At 41.1% G+C, this 20,256-nt stretch overlaps 1 protein-coding gene and 1 long non-coding RNA gene across 3 annotated transcripts in view; one reads left to right on the top strand and one right to left on the bottom strand.

The window, feature by feature from the left end:
* BZW2 (basic leucine zipper and W2 domains 2) overlaps positions 1 to 12,491 on the top strand; it is a 57,337-nt gene extending 44,846 nt beyond the window's left edge. For both annotated transcript variants that reach the window (XM_068209724.1, XM_068209716.1), the window contains exons 10-12: positions 3,117 to 3,255; positions 10,291 to 10,413; positions 12,039 to 12,491. In XM_068209724.1, coding sequence (XP_068065825.1) covers positions 3,117 to 3,255; positions 10,291 to 10,413; positions 12,039 to 12,067 — 291 coding nt within the window. In that variant the 3' untranslated portion in view covers positions 12,068 to 12,491. The remainder of the gene's footprint in view (positions 1 to 3,116; positions 3,256 to 10,290; positions 10,414 to 12,038) is intronic.
* Positions 12,492 to 15,725: 3,234 nt separating this feature from the next.
* LOC137485336 (uncharacterized) lies at positions 15,726 to 20,256 on the bottom strand. Its single transcript, XR_011005287.1, has 2 exons — positions 19,059 to 20,256; positions 15,726 to 18,798 (listed from the first exon to the last, which is right to left on the bottom strand). It is a non-coding gene; the product is annotated as an uncharacterized lncRNA (long non-coding RNA).

Here is a 20,256-nt window from a genome sequence, read left to right as displayed (position 1 = left end):
GGTTTAGCTACTACTGCTGCTGTCCTTTTGTCTGAATTTGGTTTCCCAGTCAGTAATCCTAGAAATGCAGTCGCTTGGGATATTGTGTAGTCTTTGATGGTAAGAATGAATGCCTTCAAGTTTTCTCAAGTGGCTCAAATAGCAGGAGAAAGACAAGATAGTTTCCAGAAGGAGGAGAGACATTGTATTTCTTGTTCTTCTGATGTAACATTTGATTATCTCTCTTTGAATTGTAGCAAAGTATCCATTGAGATTTATTGTCTAGTACTGCAGGGCAAATTAACAAACGCTTTCTGGAATATTTGAACTCTGGGAAAAGATAAACATAGCTGGCTATACACAAATTCTCTTGACTGGATGTTTAGTCCTATGCATCACCCCAATGAATTAGGCAAGGCATCTTGCCTATATAAGATAGGCATCTTTCTAGGTACATCCACTTCCTAAAAACAGGGGAAAATTTGTATGGGGTATTTACTATTTGCACTCAGGGGTACGATTTTAATAGAAGCAATAGAAGTAGAAGTTGAGACTTTGATAGCTGCTTATTAACAGTTCAGTCTTAGAAAATGAAACAGCATTTTTCACATCCTTCCTCTTAGGATAGGTGGAGACAGATCTTGGATCCTTCTCTTAGGGCTCTCAGCTACCTCAGTGTATGAGCTAACTCCAGAAAGTGGATTAACAATGTTAGGGATGATACAGAGCTCAGTTCTGTGCCCTCCTGTGTGTCAATGTCCCAGAAAACAGGGAGTTGCTTTGACCTGGTGCTGTGGTGAGGATGTGTATAAATACATACTTGATGTGGGACATGTCAGATGGTGGGATTTATTCTTGTATGGCTCTATTCTTGTATGACAGGTAACTTCCACAAAGCACGTGAGCTTTGACATCTGTCTCTAACCAGTCTCTAACTTACCAGATTCTTTCAGTCAATTGTACACAAGGCACCTGTGAAAAGATGGGTCAGAACACAGAGTATTGACCTAGTTCACAGATCTTAAAAAGCCTTGCTGGATGGGTGGCTACCTAACAGCAGGGTTGAGGTGGGCAGCCATGAACCAGCATATTTGGGCAGTGCAGTTCAAGTCGTGTGTGCGATCCATATGGCAGGAGCAGCAGGACCTGACCTCAGGAGGAAGACAGGGCAAGCTACTCAACCCTGGATCTCACAGAATAAACTCCTCATTGTCCCAGTAACCTCCCTGTGACACCGGGGCTTAGTGCCTAGGCCTCCTCCAGTGCAGAGAAGAGATGTGTTCTCCATGGGTGAGGAGAATCTTCCAGACAACTCTCACTGGAGAGGCAAGGTTCTGGTGAGCTTCACAGCAATGTGAGTGCTGATCCTCTGCTCCCTAACATGATGCAAATGGAAAATAATGCCACTTCCTCAGCCAGCAATGAGAAGGTTCCTTAGTCATTTGTGAGACTCATAACTGTGAGCCTGAGAAGTGAGGGAGGAATGTGAAGGGGATAAAGTCAGATGTGGCAAAATGAAGACAATTTACTTCCAAACTGAAAATATAGGATTTTAATTAGAAGTTACTAATGTTTATAGAAAGCAGCACTTCACAAACATGTAGATGGGGGTGAGTTCTGCTGTGGGTATTAAATAAATCAACTGCACTGTATATTGCCCTGCCTTCCTACAATTTGCCTAAATAACACCTCAATGCTACAAGAGCTAAAAGAGGGAAAAGAGTTACTCACAGCCTGCACAAGTTTTTCAGAGCTCTTACCAAGCACTGATGATGTTTCTAAAGATGTGGCTATACCTGCCCAGAGTGGAAAAATTTGGTCTCTGGTGTTACCTATATCTAACCATTTTAAGGGGGTTTCTTCCAAAAGTACTAAATACCACCAGCCTGCTGAGCTGCTTGTTGCCATTGTGATTTCATGCTCTCTTAAATAGCTGATAATTATTGCAAAACACATTTTGGAACAACCTTTCAAACTTCAGTTGATTCTCATGTGTTTTAGTAATTATTTCCATGGACCATATTGGGTAAAACCCTCAGGATTAGCCCTGTGTGGAGAGGTGCTGGAGTGTACTTTTAAACTTGTCCATCAGTGCTGTGGGTGGCAGGTGGTTTGTCACCTAGGATCAGCAGTAGTCCTGGTCACTCAGACCCCAACTCTGTGATATCAGGCCATTGCAAATCCAGCTGGAGAATGCTGAACTGGGGTTACTGAAAACTTGGAAGAAGGGCTGAGCTGCTTAGTGCAAGAGCAGATGAAATAGTAATATGCAATTTATATTTGGCTAGGGTCTCTGAAGATCAAAGGTAATTTAACTTCATCTCTGAAAAATGCTCTTAATATTATCTTAATTTTAAGATTGTCATCTTAGCTGAATTCATCAGAAGCTAAGATGACAGGAAATTTGAGAGATATGGATATAAACACTGGCTTTTAAGGAAAGATATAGTCCTTCAGTGTAATTTTTAGTTTTAAGATCTGAAATAAGAGGGGAAAATTGCATAACAAATACATTTTTGCTTTATTTTTATTATATTAATAAATGCCAGGAAAAGACTATGAAATGTACCACTACTGTCTTGTCAGAGTGGCATTAGCTGTTAATACTGTGCTTGGAAAATGTTGCTGTTTACCAAAGGCTGTCATGATATTCTTGATTGTGGTAATGAGAAAAAATAAGGACAGTTGATCACAGTTAACTTGGAATGATTTACTTTATTTCAGTTTCCTGGGACTTCTGAAACCCCTGTGAAACTAGAGACTTTTTTTCATGTATTTCATCCTGGGATGTCTTAGGTTATGAACATCTGTAAAGCATCATTTCTGAATGAAGAGAATGCTGCATTGTGAAATGTATGACAGAAGCAATACCAGATTGTAGGCTTTATAAATTGATTTTACAGAATTCAGTAACTAAGTGGTACTGAATTTTAGCTTTAAGCATGCAGGACATACTAAAAAAATCATGGCTATTTGTGTATATGCATTGTATGTGTTTTAGAAGATGTAGTGTGCAAGTAAATCTTAAGGTTTCAATGAAACATTTTCAGGGATGAAATTCATGATGTTTATTCTAAAAAAGTTTATTTTTAAGTATACTGACATGCATTTTATTTTTTACCCTCTCTTCCTTTCAGCAATATGCCCCGCTACTTGCTGTGTTCAGCACTCAAGGCCAGTCAGAGTTGATCCTACTCCAGAAGGTGCAGGAGTACTGTTATGACAACATCCACTTCATGAAAGCCTTTCAGAAGATAGTGGTACTCTTTTATAAAGGTAAAAGTGTATCATCCACTGTTGTATTGTGTGCTTGGATTCTCAGTGTCAACCACTCTCCTATGATGTTTAAGTAAGTAGTGCATATGAGAAGGCTGTGTTGGTGTTGAACTCTGGAATACTTTGTGCTTTGAGATTTCAAAGGAGTGTGTGGCAGCAGGAAAAGCCAAAACAAGCCCTTGTCTCCCTCTGTTGCTTTCATCCCATTCAAGAAGTGTGAGCAGGATCAAACACTGTCCAGTCATTTCAAGTGCAGTTTAGCCCTTGTATAAAATCAGTTCTAGGAAGACATTTCTGTAAATTTCTGGCAGATTTCAACAGTAGAACAGAGCTTGGTTTTAAGAAACCTTGAGAGTGCAAACCCTCTTAACAGGAAGATTTTTCAGGGAGGAGTTGGAGAGGTTTTTTTACTCACTCCCTATCAGAAGGAGCTTTTCTAATTCTTCTTTTCCTGCCAATTTTTTGCAGGTGCTATAGCTTTGATGGATTTCATTTTTATTGTGAAATTGACTTCTTCACAAGTTTATTCTGGTCAGATTGTCATAGAGACTAATGGTCTTGCACTGCGTGTGATGGGTGGGTGCCAAACAGTTTGTTCTGACATTCTTGCTATAAATAGTTGGAGGAGAAAAATCAGCAGGAGTAGAAACCTAATATTGATATTTGTTCACCCTGTTGAGTCCAGGTACATGTTCAAGGCAAATGAGTTCCAACTGTTACAATAATTTCATGGTTTCAGAAGGCAGAAGGAAGTGAGTCATGTGGATTTATTTCTATCCTCCTTTCAATATAGTGTGGCCTCAATGATAAATGAAAAAGCAATGCACCTTGTCTTTCTGCCCTCAAATTCTACAGTTTGTAGATACTATTAATGACCATAGAACAACTTGAACCTGTAAACTGCAGCAATCACTTGATTCAGTTTTCTTTGGAAAAGAACATTTGCTTCGGACATGGTGAATGAGAGGCGTAATTGCTGTGCACTCAGAGCATAACTGATGGTCAAGCCAGAAATAGTCTTGAGTAGGATTACTTTCAGAATTTTTGTAGATTCATGACTGTGTTAGCCTGCAAGAGCAGTCCTGATATTCCAAAGCATTCTAAAATCAAAAAGAAAGTAAATCACTGAATTGTATATTAAACTTAATATGCTTGAAGAACCTAGTTCCCAACTACTTTTTTCACCCCACGTGCTCTTGTTCTGACTCAGGAGATTACTTGGGCAGGCTTGTTTGGAGGGCTGAGAAGACTTCAGCCTCAGCACTACAGGTGCCGCAATACTGTTTAGTATTCAGATGATGTCTAGAGGAGTGTTTGGAGCTACCATATGGTCTGTCCAATATGTGCAATATGTGCTGTGCCTGTATTCCTGCGTGGAATATCTGGGGCAGGCGTGCTGCAGCTCCTGCCTCTGCCATCTGATGCAGTTATGCGGCAGCACAGCTGCCAGCCCTTCCTGTTTAGGCTGAAGCTGGATCTGCCCTGTTTGACAGACCTGCTGGCAGCTGTCTGCCTGACCTTATAGCCACTGCCATAGGGCCCTTCTAGGTGCTGGATGCAGGGAGCATCAGCTCCATCTAGTTTTGGCAGCTTTGGAGTTAAACAGTGTCCATTAGGTCCACGTGCTACTTTGTCATCCAGGGAAGATTCTGTGAGCACTAGGCCTTCAATTCCTGTGTCTTCTACACGACTCTTATTGAGCTTCAGTGGCTCATGGTGTGGATTGTGCGGTGCTGTGCTTCCTGCCTTATCTTTGTTTCAGTGCTGGTAGATTTTACCCTTTCCTTCTCCCCAGTTCATATCTATCTACTAAAAACAAGCTGTCAAGTCTTTTTAGAGACATACACTTTATTTAGATAACTCCCAATGACAGTATATCTTCGGTTTCCTAATAGCAGAGGAAGAAAGCCTTCTGAAGCTGTTACTGGCTGTGTCAGTGGTGAGGGAGCAGCAGACATCCCTGTTCCCCTTTCTGTTGTTCTTAAGTGTAACATGCACAAGATCTGGAGAGGTTTCAGGGTCCCTAATGAACTTCATCTAGTGATAAATAAAGGTATCTGAATATCTGTGAATGGGCAGATAAAAATGCAGCTTTGTACCAGCATGAATGTGGACAATTTGTTGCTTGTTACTCATTATGAGGGAGTGCTTCCTGGGCATAAAAATAGTCAGCAGTGATGATAGGCACCTAATGCCAGTCACGCTTTGACTAATTTAGTTCTATGACTACTCTCATTAAGATGTCCAACATCTTGCATCTCAGTGCTTTCCATATTTCCACCATGAAATAGCCCTTGGATTACTTTCCTGTGAATTACCTGGAAATACCTAAACATGTTGACAGCTGGGGCTCATTAGCACCTAGGAGATCTTGAAAGTCTGTGGTGTTGATATTTTAATTTATTATTCTGTCTGTAAACAAGAAGGAGCATCCATTTTTTCCCCAATGTAAATCCAAGCCCTATTCTCCTTTAAATAGCAACAGCTTCTTACTGGCTTGTAGGCATAATTTGCAAAAACAGTTCTGTAGTTGGTTAAAGCTTGTTAACAACATTATTATTATTATTATTATTACTCTACCCTTGTGTTCCTGAGACAGTATAGATAAAAATAAGCTGTCAGTTCTGTACTGATCCCAAGCTATGATGTTGCTTCTCTGGTTTTCACCTTAAGCCAGTACAATTGTTTATCAGACAACTGCATTTTGACCAAGATCTAAAAGCCAGTTGCAGAATACGAATTGCTGAATTGTGAGTGGCACTCAGTAAGATTGCTGGCTTCCTTGCTTGCATTGTAAGATGTATGTTGTTTGTTAGTTCCTTCTGTGTTGCAGTGTGTCCCTTAACTGTTGGTAAAATAAGCACTGTTGTTATTGGAATACATGCTATATATCATTTTCACTTGTTGATCCCTTTCTTTTATTTTCTGTTTATCCTTGAAATTTCAAATGTGAAATCTTGACACTGTTGAAATTAATGATCGTTCCTTTCATGAGGATCAGAATTTTACCCTTTGAATGGCAGACACAAAGTCTCTGTGTACTTTTTCATTAGAATTCACGACAACATTTACAAAATACAAGAAGAAATAACTGATCACAAGTGCATGTGAAGTAGGACTCCGGTTTGAGGCATAATTATGCCTCAGAGATACAGCAACCAAATGATGCAGACTGACAGAGATTCTCAGACTCTGCAGGGAATACTTAGAAGAAAGGAATCTTCAAGTTTCACTTCATACAGGGGTTTTGCTTTTTGATGGATCACAATTGTCTTTAAATATCTTCATTATTCAAGTACTTTTTGTGGTACTTTATGCAAAATTTTCCTGGGAAAAACCCAAAACAAACCAGAAAGGCCTTAACTGTACTGTGGGTGACATTCCTTGCGTTGAAAGAACCCTTGAAGGCTCTGTTCTCCCAGCTGAGTTAGCTGCAATGGAGTAGAATTTTGCAGATTGATTGACTGTGTTGGCAACTGCCAGGATGTGCTTTTCCCTTTACTGCCCGTGGCTATGTGGTTTGAGTTAAAAGCAGAAATTCATTTGAACTGGATGATTGAGTGCAAAGCCGAGACCTGAACTTCAAGTAACTTTCCAGTTAACCCTGAAGAAAAGAGACTGGGCTCTTCAGTCTCTCTGCTCTGCAGCTTCTCCCTTTCATGAGGGATGTCCCTGGAGGCTCTGGTCGTGGGTGGTTTGAGTGGCAGTTGGCTGCACCTGCAGGAAAAGCAGCTCTCTGGGGCTGACATCACCTGGGACTGCAGGGAAAATGATGTGCACACGCCCACAAACTGCAGTGCTCAGCTTCAGCCATTAAAATATATCTATAATCAACTTTGATGAGGAACAACTATATATATACAAAATGAGTCATTCCCTTCCTCCTCCTTCCATTTTCCCTTCCTCCTCCTTCCATTTTCCCCTCCCACTGCTTCGAAGCAACTGAGAGGTATGATTAACTACACCCTGTCCTGCATGATTGTTGAATTGAGCATCTTTGTGCAGGCGGGAGAATGCCATCCCTTATGAGCACTGGAGGCATGAATGTATTACACATAATATTTCTTAGAAATCAAAGGAGCATTGCAGTTGTCCTTTTTGTAGTTCAGGGCATTTTGTTCTTCTCTGTTAGGGTAGGAGGTTTATTGCCATGGAGTTAAATAAAGGCAAATTTTTCATCTTCCGGACTTGCAAATGTTTAAATCTTTGAGGCACTGTCAGGGTCCGCAAATGCATGCAGGGTCCCTGATAGGTTCTTTTTGGAGATCTCAAAGCACAAAAGACACAGCAGGGGACACACCACTTTGCTTAAACAAAATGCACTTTTATTTAGTGCCAACAACTGCGATAGTGGGAGAGAAATAAAGAGATAGAGTGAAAGATAGAGAAAGAGGGGAAGGGGATTATAGCTACCAGTCTGAAGAGACGAGGCCCTCGGAGCTTGACGAGATGCTCATAGGCTGTCTTCTCCAGGTGGGGTCCGGACAAAGTCCTCAAAACTCCTTCAGTCTTTTATAGGGTTCCTCAAAGCGGGTGGCATCTGGCCAAAGCTGCAGCTCTCCTGGCTACATGGTGGATGTGGACTCGTTGTTTTGGGAACCAGTTGCAACCGTCGCGTCGGTGCAGGACCAAGAGTACTGGACCGAGGGTACAGGACAAACTGATTAGGGCTCAGTCCACCATGACCAGTCAATTGTTCTTGCACTGAGTTCCCATGGCATCGCATACCAGTCCTTAAGGCTTGGCAGACTTTCCACCTCAGCCAGGCTAGAGCTACTTTCAGGGTCTAGGGTCTCAGTCCTTGGAGACAGTTGTGAGGCAAACATGAGGGATTTTCAGACAGACCCTGACAGGCACCCAGTGAGATTACATGCTGCTTTTATCAGATTGGGCTTCTGGGAAGGGAGGGAGAAATTGCACTTTCCCCTTTGGCAACAAAACCATTGAGCTTATGGGCTTCAAATAAAAAAAAAAACCAAAACAGACTTGAATCTTGTTACTTTTGAGCTGAGCCATGTGCCTACCTGAAGGTGCTTCCTTGTACAGTATCATAATGTGACCTGTCATGCAGCAACAGGCTTCAGCACTTCTGTGCAGCAGCTTCATACCTGTGAATGTCCACAGTGCCCCAGAGCTTGAGCTTGGGACAGGGTTGCTCTACTTGGGTTTTTTTGGTTGTTGGTTTTTTTTTCCTGAAATATCTCCTGACTTTCTTTGCCTGTCCTATGTGTCATACCCTGAGTAATTTTGCAGATGTAGTTGTGTGAACTTCAGGACTCTGAGGTAAATGTAATGTTTTCATATGCACTTTTACATTAAACTGCAGGTTCATGAGTCCATGTGAAATATTTTCAGGTTTGCTAAATTAAAATCCAAATTCATTTAATACTGTAATGCCTTTGAGCTGCTACTAAGGACTACCAGAAGTATTTAATGCAATATGTTTGAAACCTTTTTCTTGTCTCCAGCATTTCTCTAACATTGGAGAAAAAGCTCATTGTGGCAGGTTGTGATTTCAGGATGATGGTGGAATTTTTTTGTCCCTCCTGTAGGTTCACAAAGCACAATTTATATGTATGGAAAAAAGCCTAGAGCCAGCTCAGTCCCATTTTCCTTGCATTTTCTCAGCATTACTGTCAGCTGTAGTAAACTGCAGAATAGGTTTTATTTTGGAAACATGCCTGAGAGACAAGGTAATTTCCAGTCACACACACTTACTAAATTTCTAATTTTCAGGATTTCATATTCAGTTTCTGTTGAATGTCTTGGAATAGTTTTCATTAAGTTCAAACGTATCCCTGGTTGCTTCCATCTGTTTATTATTCAACAGCATATGTGAAATGTGTCTCCTCAGTCTCATTTGATCGGATGCTTTGGGGTTTTAGTGTCATCTATTTCAGTTTGTCTTCTTCCCTTCCCTGCCACATCTGTTTTAACTTTAGGCTGAAGCAGAAGGTGATGGTCAGGGTTGGTGCCTTGGCAAGCAAATACCCAGTGGGTGGGACAGCACCAAGAAGCTCAGGGAAGCAGTGAAGTACATAAATGTGTTGATTTTGAGCAGGGAGGGAAGTTTGTTCAAAGACAAAAAGAATGGAAATTTTTATGAGGTGTAGAAAGCTGTCTTTAGTCTCTTTATAGAACAAATACAGTTTGGTTTTTTGTTGTTGTTGTTGATGTTGTTGTTTGTTCTTGCCTCTTGTATTACATAACTGCCAAAATGCCATTGTGGATCCCAGATTTTGCCTCTACAGCCATCAATTACTGAGATACTTGGCTTGGCTGGATCACAGGAGCTTTGTCCTGGGGCTAGAGGTCTGTTGCTAGACCTAAATTTGCATATGTTGGTAACAATATGAATCCTTGCTATTTATTAGTATTTCTTTATTCTGAATTGTACTCTGCCTCACATGTCCTCACTGACAGCTATTTTGTTCCTGATGCTTGACATAAAAATGTCAGCTGTGCTGTCCTCCAAGCCAATCCCTTAAAATGGGTGGTCTGAATAGTGACCTTAAAACTTAATAGCTAAAAACAATATAAGACCTTTAGGGGAAAATGATTGCAAAAAATCCATACTGTCTGTCTCTTAAGTGTTCAGTCAGGAGGTATCTGCTATTTCAGACTTCTAGAACCATGCACAGTTCTGTGATGCAGCAGCAAGAAAAACCATGGTAATTCTTATTGTGGTAATTTCCAAGATGTGCAGGCTGATTATTATATATATATTTTTTTTTTTGTCCAGCAATCTTATGTACTATATTTAAAACAGATGGAAAAGAACTCTTCTTGACAGAAGCACAATATTTGATACTTTATTTTAAGCCTAATACATTACACATTTTTTTGCATCTGGAATCCATTATATGCATCAAATATTCTGTATTTGTAGCCTAATATAGATCATTCAAAGCTTGTTCCACTGTAATCATATTAGCTGTATGCTGCCTTTAAAAAAATCTTTCTCCTCTCATGTTCAAAATTGCTAATCTCTAAAAAATCCTTTTTTTTTTTTACAAACACTGATTTGTATTTCAGCTGATGTTCTGAGTGAAGAAGCTATCCTCAAGTGGTATAAAGAAGCACATGTTGCTAAAGGCAAAAGTGTTTTTCTTGACCAGATGAAGAAATTTGTGGAGTGGCTGCAAAATGCCGAAGAAGGTATGGGTTTGTTTGTAGAACTATGGTAGTCTCTCTGCAAAACAACTTTTTTTTTCACATTTTAGTTGTACCAGGATATGAAGTATTCCGGACTCGAAACACAAAACAGGCATGACCGTCTCAATTGTTTCTATGCATGCCTAAGCCTAACAACACTTGCTGCTTATTTAGTGATTATGGTGTCCCTGTGAAGTCCTTTATTCATTGGGTACCACTTGTCTATAGATAAACTCTTCTAGCTTCTGCAGGGAGGAACTCTGCACTGATGACAGTATCAAGTACCTTGGTGCTAACACCTGCAGCCAAACAGTTTTCTGTCTCTGTGCCTTTTTTGCTGTTGTCATGTTTAATGGCACAGAGCATGAGCTTGCCTGCACCCTGGCTCTTAAAACTGCCTTTAGCTGAATGGTCAGGTTAACATTGTATGGTCTGTATTTGCTGCTTTAAAATGGTTATTTAGAAGGGGAACTAGTTTCTTTAGTCCCTAACTTGGTTTTCCTTATATTCTTGATAGGAAAATACTTCTACTGAATAAGTTATCTTTTTTTGCATGGAAAAAGAATTCCCCATCAGTTGGGAAGATAAATCCATGTGTAACAGATATGAATAGAATTATTAGGGTTCACTTGCATCCATTTAATGTAATTAATTTTATAAACTTGGAGGGAATATGTACTAGAAACAGATAAAACTCAGCAGCAATTCACATGTTTAGGTAGCAGTATAAAAATGGCAGCTGCTTTCACACTTATATTTTGGATGGACAAGCTTGGTCTAATTAAGCTTTTAAAAAAAAATTTCTGCTTGTATGCCTCGGCTGCTCTTTATTTATCCTTTCCTGCATGTCCCCTCTGCCAGATGTCCTTAATTACAAAGTCCAGTACAAACGGAGACAAAATGTTTCTGTAAAAACACGCAGACCATGTTTGCCCTCAGAAATCTGATCTATGGTGTAATATTTGTTGGCAGTGAGCCCTTTCCTGTCAGGTGAGCACAGAAATACAATATGATGAAAAGTAGCTTTAGATTACAAAACCGGCATGTGTGTTCCTACTTCTTCTGCTTCTACTACTAAATGAACTTTTCTCTCATGCTGTAAAAATCATTAAAAAATGTGGTTTGTACATGTTTCTTACCTCATGTAGGGTAACAACACTTAGCCTTTCTAGATAGGCTGGACAGTGATGCTGATTGATATTTGCAAAGCAAATAGTTTTAAGGGTGCTTCCTGGATGAGGGTGGTACAGTCTACTCATAGAGATTAGAAGAGTGAGCAAATAATGCTGATCCTTTATTAAACTCAACTCCACTACACATTGTGGCTCCATACATGAGGACCAGAACCATTCATAGCATCATGGTGAAAATTTTAGTGACAGATCTGTAAATGAAAAGCTCCACCATGGAGGAGTAACCTTCACCAGCAGAGTAAACCTTCATCTCCTGAAGCTGTGTGTTTCTTTTTCGTTATTTCTGTTTGATCTGCCAAGCTTTCCTAGGAAGTACTAGGTGTGGTGAAAATTTTCATTTTTGTTTTGGAAGGATATCTTGTTATTTTTATATAATTACTCACATCAGTATCCTTGTGCAACCTTCATCAAGTGTTTCACTCTCTTCTCTTCCAGAGTCGGAGTCTGAAGGGGAGGAGAACTGAGGTGGCTCCACAAAGCACAGTCTCAATCTAGGTTAATGCCAAAAGCGCTTGGGAATGCCGTACTGTTCAAAGAGGCTTTACTTCAGTGTCATACAGAAAACTATAGACTAGACTTTCCTTTTGTTTAGAAGAATAAAAGTTTTTAATGGAGCCCTGAGGCATTAGATGCTTTACTTGGGACTCTACCTCTGGCTCAGTGTACACTAACTTAGGCAAAGACATTCAGCAAGGAGCCATATAGAAAAAATGAAATGAAATACTTATGGACTCCTTTTTATTAACGGTCTTTTTCAGGTACTATGGTATATGAACACTCCAATTTCTGTTTATAGAACTGTTTGGTCTGTGTTTGTAGCTCAATATTGGCTTGTGTATGTGATTTGACACCACCACATTTTTTTGAATAAATGGCTTTTATATCTTATTTTTGTGATATTAGTGTGTATGTAAAGTTCTGTGATAGTTTTATGCTTCTTCAAGTAAAAATTACACAAGAATGCCAACAGACCATTTTCATACTTCTTTCCCAAAAAACTCAGCAGTTGTAGTTAACTGGTGGAGAGATCACTGCCAAATCTTTATTCCCATCCTGACATACAACTTTGGACAGATTAACCATATTCCATAGCAAATATTGATTCATTCTGTTCCTTAATTCAAAGAAGATGTACAGGAACAAATTTGTGGAGTCACAATTTTGCAGGTACAGTTTATGCAAAAGATATATAGAAAAATATGTTCTGCTCAGTTCAAACTACACTCAGTTATTGGTGATTGCTGAATTTAGAAAGAGAAATTGTCTTATTTCAGAAGAATTAGCTTCAAAACATGCATGACTAGAAGTCATTACACGTGAAATCTGAAATTTATTTACATCAGGTTTAGAAAAGCCAGGCTTTTATTCTTACAGGGGGGAAAGCATGACAGGGCATAATCAATTAATTAAGTGTTGTATTTTGTCATTAGAAACCAGGAAGCTAACAGATAGTACAGATTTTTCTGAGGGAAAGTCAACACTTCATATAAGCCACAGATGATTCTCAGTATGTATCTAGTTTTACTGTAAACAGAAGTTAGCAGGTGGAAATCAAGTGCTGTTGAGTGCCAGCTTTCCATCTAGTACAGCATTTATTTTCCTAACAGGTATCAATCTTTGGAAGGGGAAATATGTCATGGTGATGTTTCCAGTAAGTTTGAGAAGACCAGAGCTAGTCATATTAAAAAGCAGAACTGATGCATTAGCTGCATATTTTCCATTGTGGTCCTTGTTACTACAGAAAATAAATTTGCTGGGCATGAAAACACATGCACAAACCTCTGAAGCTGTGATATGGTAGTAGTGAGTCATTGATATGCAGCCACTATTGCTAAAAATGTCTTAAATTCAAAATTGCTGTTTCCTGAGGTATTAATGAATATTTAGTTTGGTGTACATAAAAACCGCTTTTCTGTGTAATCTTAAGCTTAGGCTGATTTCAAAGGTGTCAGTCTTGAGTAGTGAGCAGAGATCATAATCCCATTTCCCTGCACTGAGACTGCCAGGGAGAGCCAGGCACAGCTCGCTGCGGGCTGGCTGGGCCATCTGCTGGAGACAGAAATCATCCGCTGCAAGAGACACTGCAAGGCCAAAGGCAGCAGATCTGGGGTGCCTGCTGCAGCTGTGCCCCCAGCACACTGCAGGTGCAAGCAGAGCTGAGTGGATCCACTGCACTGAAGTTCAGGTGCCTCCAAGCCAGGCACCTGAGTTGCACCCGATGATTGTTTCAGGTTCCTGCCAAGTTGAGATATTCTGTGATTGCTGACACAGTTGTCCTAGCTCCATTTATAGACATGTGTCGGAGCAAAATGGGTGTTTTTAGCACAGGGCTGCTGGCCAAGTTGAGACTTGTGATTTGGAGCAGGGTGAGGAGTTGCACTCAGGGCTGACAGGAGTTGTTCACTTTTCAGTCACACAATGCCCAAAGCCCTACATCTTCTGTGTTCATATCATGCCTAATGTGTAGCTCCTGGGAGCCCCTCTCAGCTTGCCCTCCCCCAGGAAAATTATTAGGTACTAACAGTTTCTCAATCTCGTTTTCCGGAATTTTTCCCACTTAATCTCTTGAGTTCAGATGGGAACTTACAGGTGTATTTTTTCATCCAGCATTTCACATATATGCTGGTAACTGAAGTAGGTAGGGGCACAAATACAAGTAGATCTGGTTTGCATCAGACTGAATATCAGTACAAAAGTGTGTAATGATAAGGTTTTTCATGAAACCTTATTAGATTAGAAGCTGGGCAGAGCTTTTGATGTGACTCCCTTCAGACAAAGTGCCCCTCCCTTGAAGCCTTCAGAGAGTCTGCATTTCGGTTAAAAATGTTCCCATCCCAAGGCATTTCTTCAACACAGCTCTTGAATTAGTGTTTCTCTGCTAGAGAAATCAAAGCTGTAGTCATCACCAAATACGTGTTTTAAATATGGAATCAGTTGTCTTGTAAAATAAAAAGATACTTCATAGAAAATGTGCTTCACATAATGTATTGCATTCAATTTTGAAGCTGCAATCTTAATGTCAGAACTGTACATCTTATATTTTACAATAAATTGCAATAGGATGCACTTTAAAATGGGGATTGCTGAATTTGAAGGTGATTCTTCTATTCTGGCCTCTCCCTGAGGTTTTAACTAAGAAAGCCAATTATGTTGCTTTAAAACATTCCTCTGGTGTACAAATGCTCTCCAAGAGAGACCACATCATTCTTGGGATGATGCAACAGTGAAGATGGTTAAAGGTTGCTGCTCCAACTACCTTATTGCATTGCAGGCTTGTCTAACTATGTCAAGCCCTGTGCACAGGGGGGCTTCCAGCCCACTGCAGTCAGTAATCCCACAGATCACAAACCATCATTGAGCTGACGCTCCCTGCACTGTTTTCAATGGCAATCCTCCTTTACCCTTACTATGCTTTGGCTGATAGAGATTTACCCCTAAGAAAGTGATGACCTGCTGTGCCAACATCCCCCTTTTGTGTTTGGCCAGCACATCCCAAACCCAGCAGCCAGACCCATGCCAAAAGGAGTGATGAAAAACTCCCCAACCTCATCCCTATGGGAGCTGCAGGCTGGTTGAGCAAGGAAGGCATTTAATACCCAGGGAAACCAGCATCTGCCAGGTGAGAACCTCTACGAGGTCCCAGGGTCCACTCCATGACCACGCTTGGGAGAGGGAGGGATATGTAGGTGGTCTTGTGTGTGTGTACAGTTAAGATTTTTCCATAAAAATGGCTCTTCGAGCAATATAGAACCATTTTCTCAATCCTTTAAAAGCCTTCCCCCTCCCCAGTCCTTTTAGTGACAAGGTGGTATTAAACAATTCCTCGTAAATGGTTGGGTGTGGGAGTCGTGTTTTCCTTCAATGCTGCCATAATCCACAGTTTAAGAGGCAGAGCTCTGATCAGAACAAGCACCCATGCACTGAGTGAGCAGCCCTGAGGGACTGATGGACTGGGCAATGTTGGAGGCCCTTCCTCACTCCAGGTAACACTCGGGCTGAGGGTGGCTGGTGCAGCTCTTTGTGGGGCTCCCGCTCCCAGCACAGCTCCCCAGGGGTGGTGCCTGGGTCAGGGCACTGACAAGCAGCTTTGGAATTTCATTAGCAGCAAGAAACAAGCTGCTTGCAGCACAGCTTTATTTCAGGGCAGCTTGTGCCCCTCAGCAATGACAGGCCAGCACTTCAAAGCAAGCAAGGGGCAAGAAAAGGTGGCCAATTCCTTTCTGTTCACTAATGTAAGGGTGTAGGGTTGCTGAACTCTGATTTCTGCTTTGAACCCCTTCCTGAAAATGTGACCTACCAGAACCAGTGGGTTCAGCCTGAGTGGTTGCAGATGGGGGCATGTGGTGAATCAGTCGTGCCAGGTTTGTCTGAACAGCATTTGGAGCATAAAACCTGTTGCTCCCAAGCATGCCCTCAACTGAGGCACTGGTAAACTCCCTCAGGCTTTTAAGGTCCTGTCATGTTCATGGACAAGAATAACTACCTTTAAAATCACATTTGCACTTAAAAATGGTTATCTAAAATAAGTCTTGTGGGCTGGGACAAACCAGTCCTTTCTCAAAAAGAGCCACAACTAACATTACATGGGTTAATTGCAGCAACTATTCAGCTCTCACTGAGCTATGCTGGTTATTAAGAACCAAAATTAGGACAAATTACGTAAGTATATATTTTCAAAAAAAAGCCACATCTTTTGATTTTGAAGGGGAAAAAAAACCCAAGAGCTAACTTCTTCCACTAGGCTTTTGGTTTTGATTTCGCTATGATATTTTAAGTAAAATTAGTTCTTGCTCCTTACCAGCCACATGGGCTTTTATAGCTTCATGTAAATGAAAACAAACCCCAGGAGGGGAAGTTATGCCAACACCTGCAGAAGACACGGTTCAGGCAGGCGAGCACTCCTGGCCGTGCATGTGATCTATATTTGGTCCATGTCACAGAGCCTCTGCACTGGTGTCCTGGATGACTAAAATAGCTCACATGCTATTTTCTCTTGGCAGGAATCTGATTAACACCACGGTAACAGCCTCACTTTCCTCCCACAGAGGCCTGGTAGCTCACATCACACCACACTCTAGCAGGGGGTTCAGGAGCTCCTTTCCAGTTCACCAATGTTATTCCCTGATGAGAAAGAAATCCTGAGCTTACAAAACCTCAGGAACTTCAGCAGGAGCTCTGCAGGTTGGAGTCTCACCTCAGCACTGCTCCCTGCTGCCCTGGGGCCCGAGAGGCCATGCTGGGAGAGCAGTGTCCTTAGTACTCATCGGAGGAGATCCGGATTAGGAGAGTCAAGGGGACGTGCTTGTTTTCCCGCAGCCTGTCCCACACGGCTGCAGGAGAGAATTGCACTTGTCGGTCTCAGTCGTCAGCAAGCAGCACCCACGCGTGGCTCTGTTCTGCAGACATACAGGACGTGTCCCCCACCCAAGGGACAGGCACTGCTGCACAGTATCGAGGGAAGAGGCCAATGCTGGAGCTGCTAATGACACAGCTGCAGACTCACAGGTAACATTTTGGTACCTGGATCTGTCCCTCCCATGGCTGCCAGAAACTCAATAGCCTCAGTCCAAGTGCCTCTTACAAGAGTTCAATGTTAACAACTGCTTGCTGTGTCCTACACTCACCACAGCTCTTCTACTGATGGTGTTACAAGATTTGAGTGCTATTCAGCACCCTTCACCCCACGGGACTGCAGGGAAACTGCAATCTGCTCTGGAACATCACCAGCAAGGAGAAACACACCCTGAACACCAAATTTCACTGATTTAGCAACACAAAAGAATAAAAAACATTGATTCAATCCACGGTGAATAAAAAACTGTATCATGGCAACTCCATATCAAGAAGATACATTTGTGTTGCAGTCTTTCAAAGTGCATCAATTGCATGAGATTTTTCTGTTTGTTTTTCCCTGATGAAATGGGCTAACATAGCACTCTCCATACCATTGCTACTTATTGCTGGGATATTTGCATAGCACTGACAGCCATAAATTATGCTAAGACAAATAGCAAAACAGTATTGTTGATGTATTCGAGGATATGCTCAAAATAAGGTTTTTAGCCAGACCAAGGTTGTTAAACCCACTAGTCTGGCTGGGAAAAACCAATAAGCTTTCAACTGTATTTCCTTCCCCAGCTCCAAAATAGAAGCAGCAGCCTTGAAAAAAAAACCGACTGCAAAAAACTGATCTAAAATTTACTTACATTTGTATCAGTAAGACCACCTGAGAGAAAATAGATGGCATCTGTGACACTGAAGGAGATTCTAAAGGGAAATGAGAAGGCAGATAATTTACAATTTGTGGAATAAGTAGGAGTGTCAGTGAAAGAAAAGGTAAAAACTTGTCACAGAATCTCTCTCTTTTACTGAAGACATAGATAGAGAAGGTGAATTTATCATGAGGCTTGCTGCCCATCCCTATATCAATTCTGTTCCTTTCAGTCCCTATGATCCAGGCCCTTGGGATAACAGCAATGCAAAGACATCTTCTGAAAGAGCCTGGGGATGACACTCTACTTCCACAACCAGAAATTTTTCTTGTGTCAATAAATGGAAACAGTGGAAGACTTGGAAGATTATACTTCTACCTTTTGTAAAAAAAACCCCAGTTTTCTGTGATTTTATCAAGACAATGTTATTCTGGGATTAATAGAAACAACCTTTTTTTCCCCCCTTTTTGTTATCACAGATTTTATATCTTCTGCATTTTGCTTTGAGTTTAAGAAATTAGTGAATCCAGAAAATTGAAACTGTAAAGCTGTTCCAGAAGAGCCCATTAATTCTGATTTCTAATCAAAGGGTATCTCATCCTGTTTCCAGCTGAGAAAGTCCTGATTTCTCTCTCTCATCACAAACCCCACATAATTCAATAAATCCAACATGGAAATGTTTTCTGCTCCCAGACAGATCACCTCTCACTTACTGTGGTTTCTTACCTTCCCTCAACCTCACAGGTTGGCCCAGATTTCCAGAAAGACTGGGAAAGCATTTTGTCACACTCAGCTAAACTTCTGGACCTGCAATCAGAGCTGTCTGCTCTCCCATGCTGCTGAAGAGCCTGTGCAGAGACACATCCTGCAGCCCCTCACTTGGAGGAAGGAAAGGGGATTCCCTCTTTCCCAGGGGCTGAGGCAGGCACCAAAGCATTGCTTCAGCCCCCTCTTGGTGTCCCTCCAGCTGGCACACAGCTTCCCTGCCGGGCCCAGGGGAAGCCAAACACATGAACGACATCTGGCACAGTTCTGCTGCTCCCCAGGGAAATGTGTGATGAGTACTAAAATAATCACAGCAGCCAGATTTGTAGGGATGCAGTCCCTAGAGATCCCAAATAGGCCAGTAGCTTGTCAAGGGAAATGCCAGCAAATACTCCAAAGACAGAGAGAGAGAGAGAAGTAGCAATCCCAAGAGAAGTATTGGACACAAAAAACAGGACAGAAAGATAATTCAGAATACCTGCATCATTCAAGGTCATGTGTTGCCCCTTCTTGCATTAAACAGCACTTATGTAACACTCCCATGTGTTCCCCCTTACAGTCACACCAGATCCCTGTTACTGATGAACAGAGACCGCTTTATTTCTACTTTTTTATATTTCAGCTTTTAACAGCATTGTATGCATAATCAAATCCACAGTTCTCTTTACTTTTTTTTTTTTTGTGGGAGTGGATTTTAGTATTTTTATAATAACTGGCTATAATTTAGGGATTTTTGTAGTATTTGTGTCATACTTATGTTATAATTTAGTCGCTGTTACAACAACTAATTTCTTTTTTAAGAAACTTTCTTGAAACAGCAGCTCATGGTAATCCTTTAAACTGAAGGATTCTTCAGGCAAAATGCAGCTCAGATGATGCAGGCACACATCTGGTTGATTTATTTAAACGGAATAAAACTATCCTCCCTTCAAGTTCTAAAAAACCAAACTTGTTTATGCTCTGCCTGTGTGCAACTTCACCTTTATGCATTACTAAACTTGACTAGGATGGATGAAATGCAAGAGTCAGATGTAGGCATGAAGAATAAGCATGGATAAATCAAAGACATGGATATATTTATACTAAGGAACTAAAGCAACTGGTTCTCATGACCCCAAACTCCAAATGGCTTCAACAGGGTGTGGGAGAGGTCTGAAAGCTGTATGGGCAACTGACTGAAGAGAAACACATGGTGGTGCTGATGCTGCAAAGCAACCCTGGAGGTTTAACTTGAAAAAAGCACAGAGGAAAAGTGTGGTCTTCTGGGGAACTAATCCTCAGAGAGGAAGCAAAAGGACAGCATCTTCCCATATCAAAGGAAGAATCCACTAGGGACAATTTTAATAGTATAGATAGGAACCTAAATGTAAACTAGAGGAAAAGCACAAAAGCATGGCCTTCTACAAACATAACAGATAGCAGAGCAACAACCTGCCAGTCCTGCAGCAGTGGGAGGTCTGAATCATGCTGTAGATGACATTTAAACTGGAATTTTGTTTCCATATTGAAATTCATGTTAACTTTTCCCACCAGAAGTCACTTAAAATATCAGGAACCCAGAGATATTCTGAATTCCCAAGGGGTTTTAGTCCAGTTCATAAAACGGAAGAATCCAGATAACCCTCCAAGATGAACAAGATTTTCTCATCATAGCCAGAAACACCTTCCTGTTTGGA

The sequence above is a fragment of the Anomalospiza imberbis genome, chromosome 1 (assembly GCF_031753505.1).
Source record: "Anomalospiza imberbis isolate Cuckoo-Finch-1a 21T00152 chromosome 1, ASM3175350v1, whole genome shotgun sequence".
Classification (NCBI taxonomy): Eukaryota; Metazoa; Chordata; class Aves; order Passeriformes; family Viduidae; genus Anomalospiza; species Anomalospiza imberbis.
This window is presented reverse-complemented; position numbering and strand designations above follow the sequence as displayed.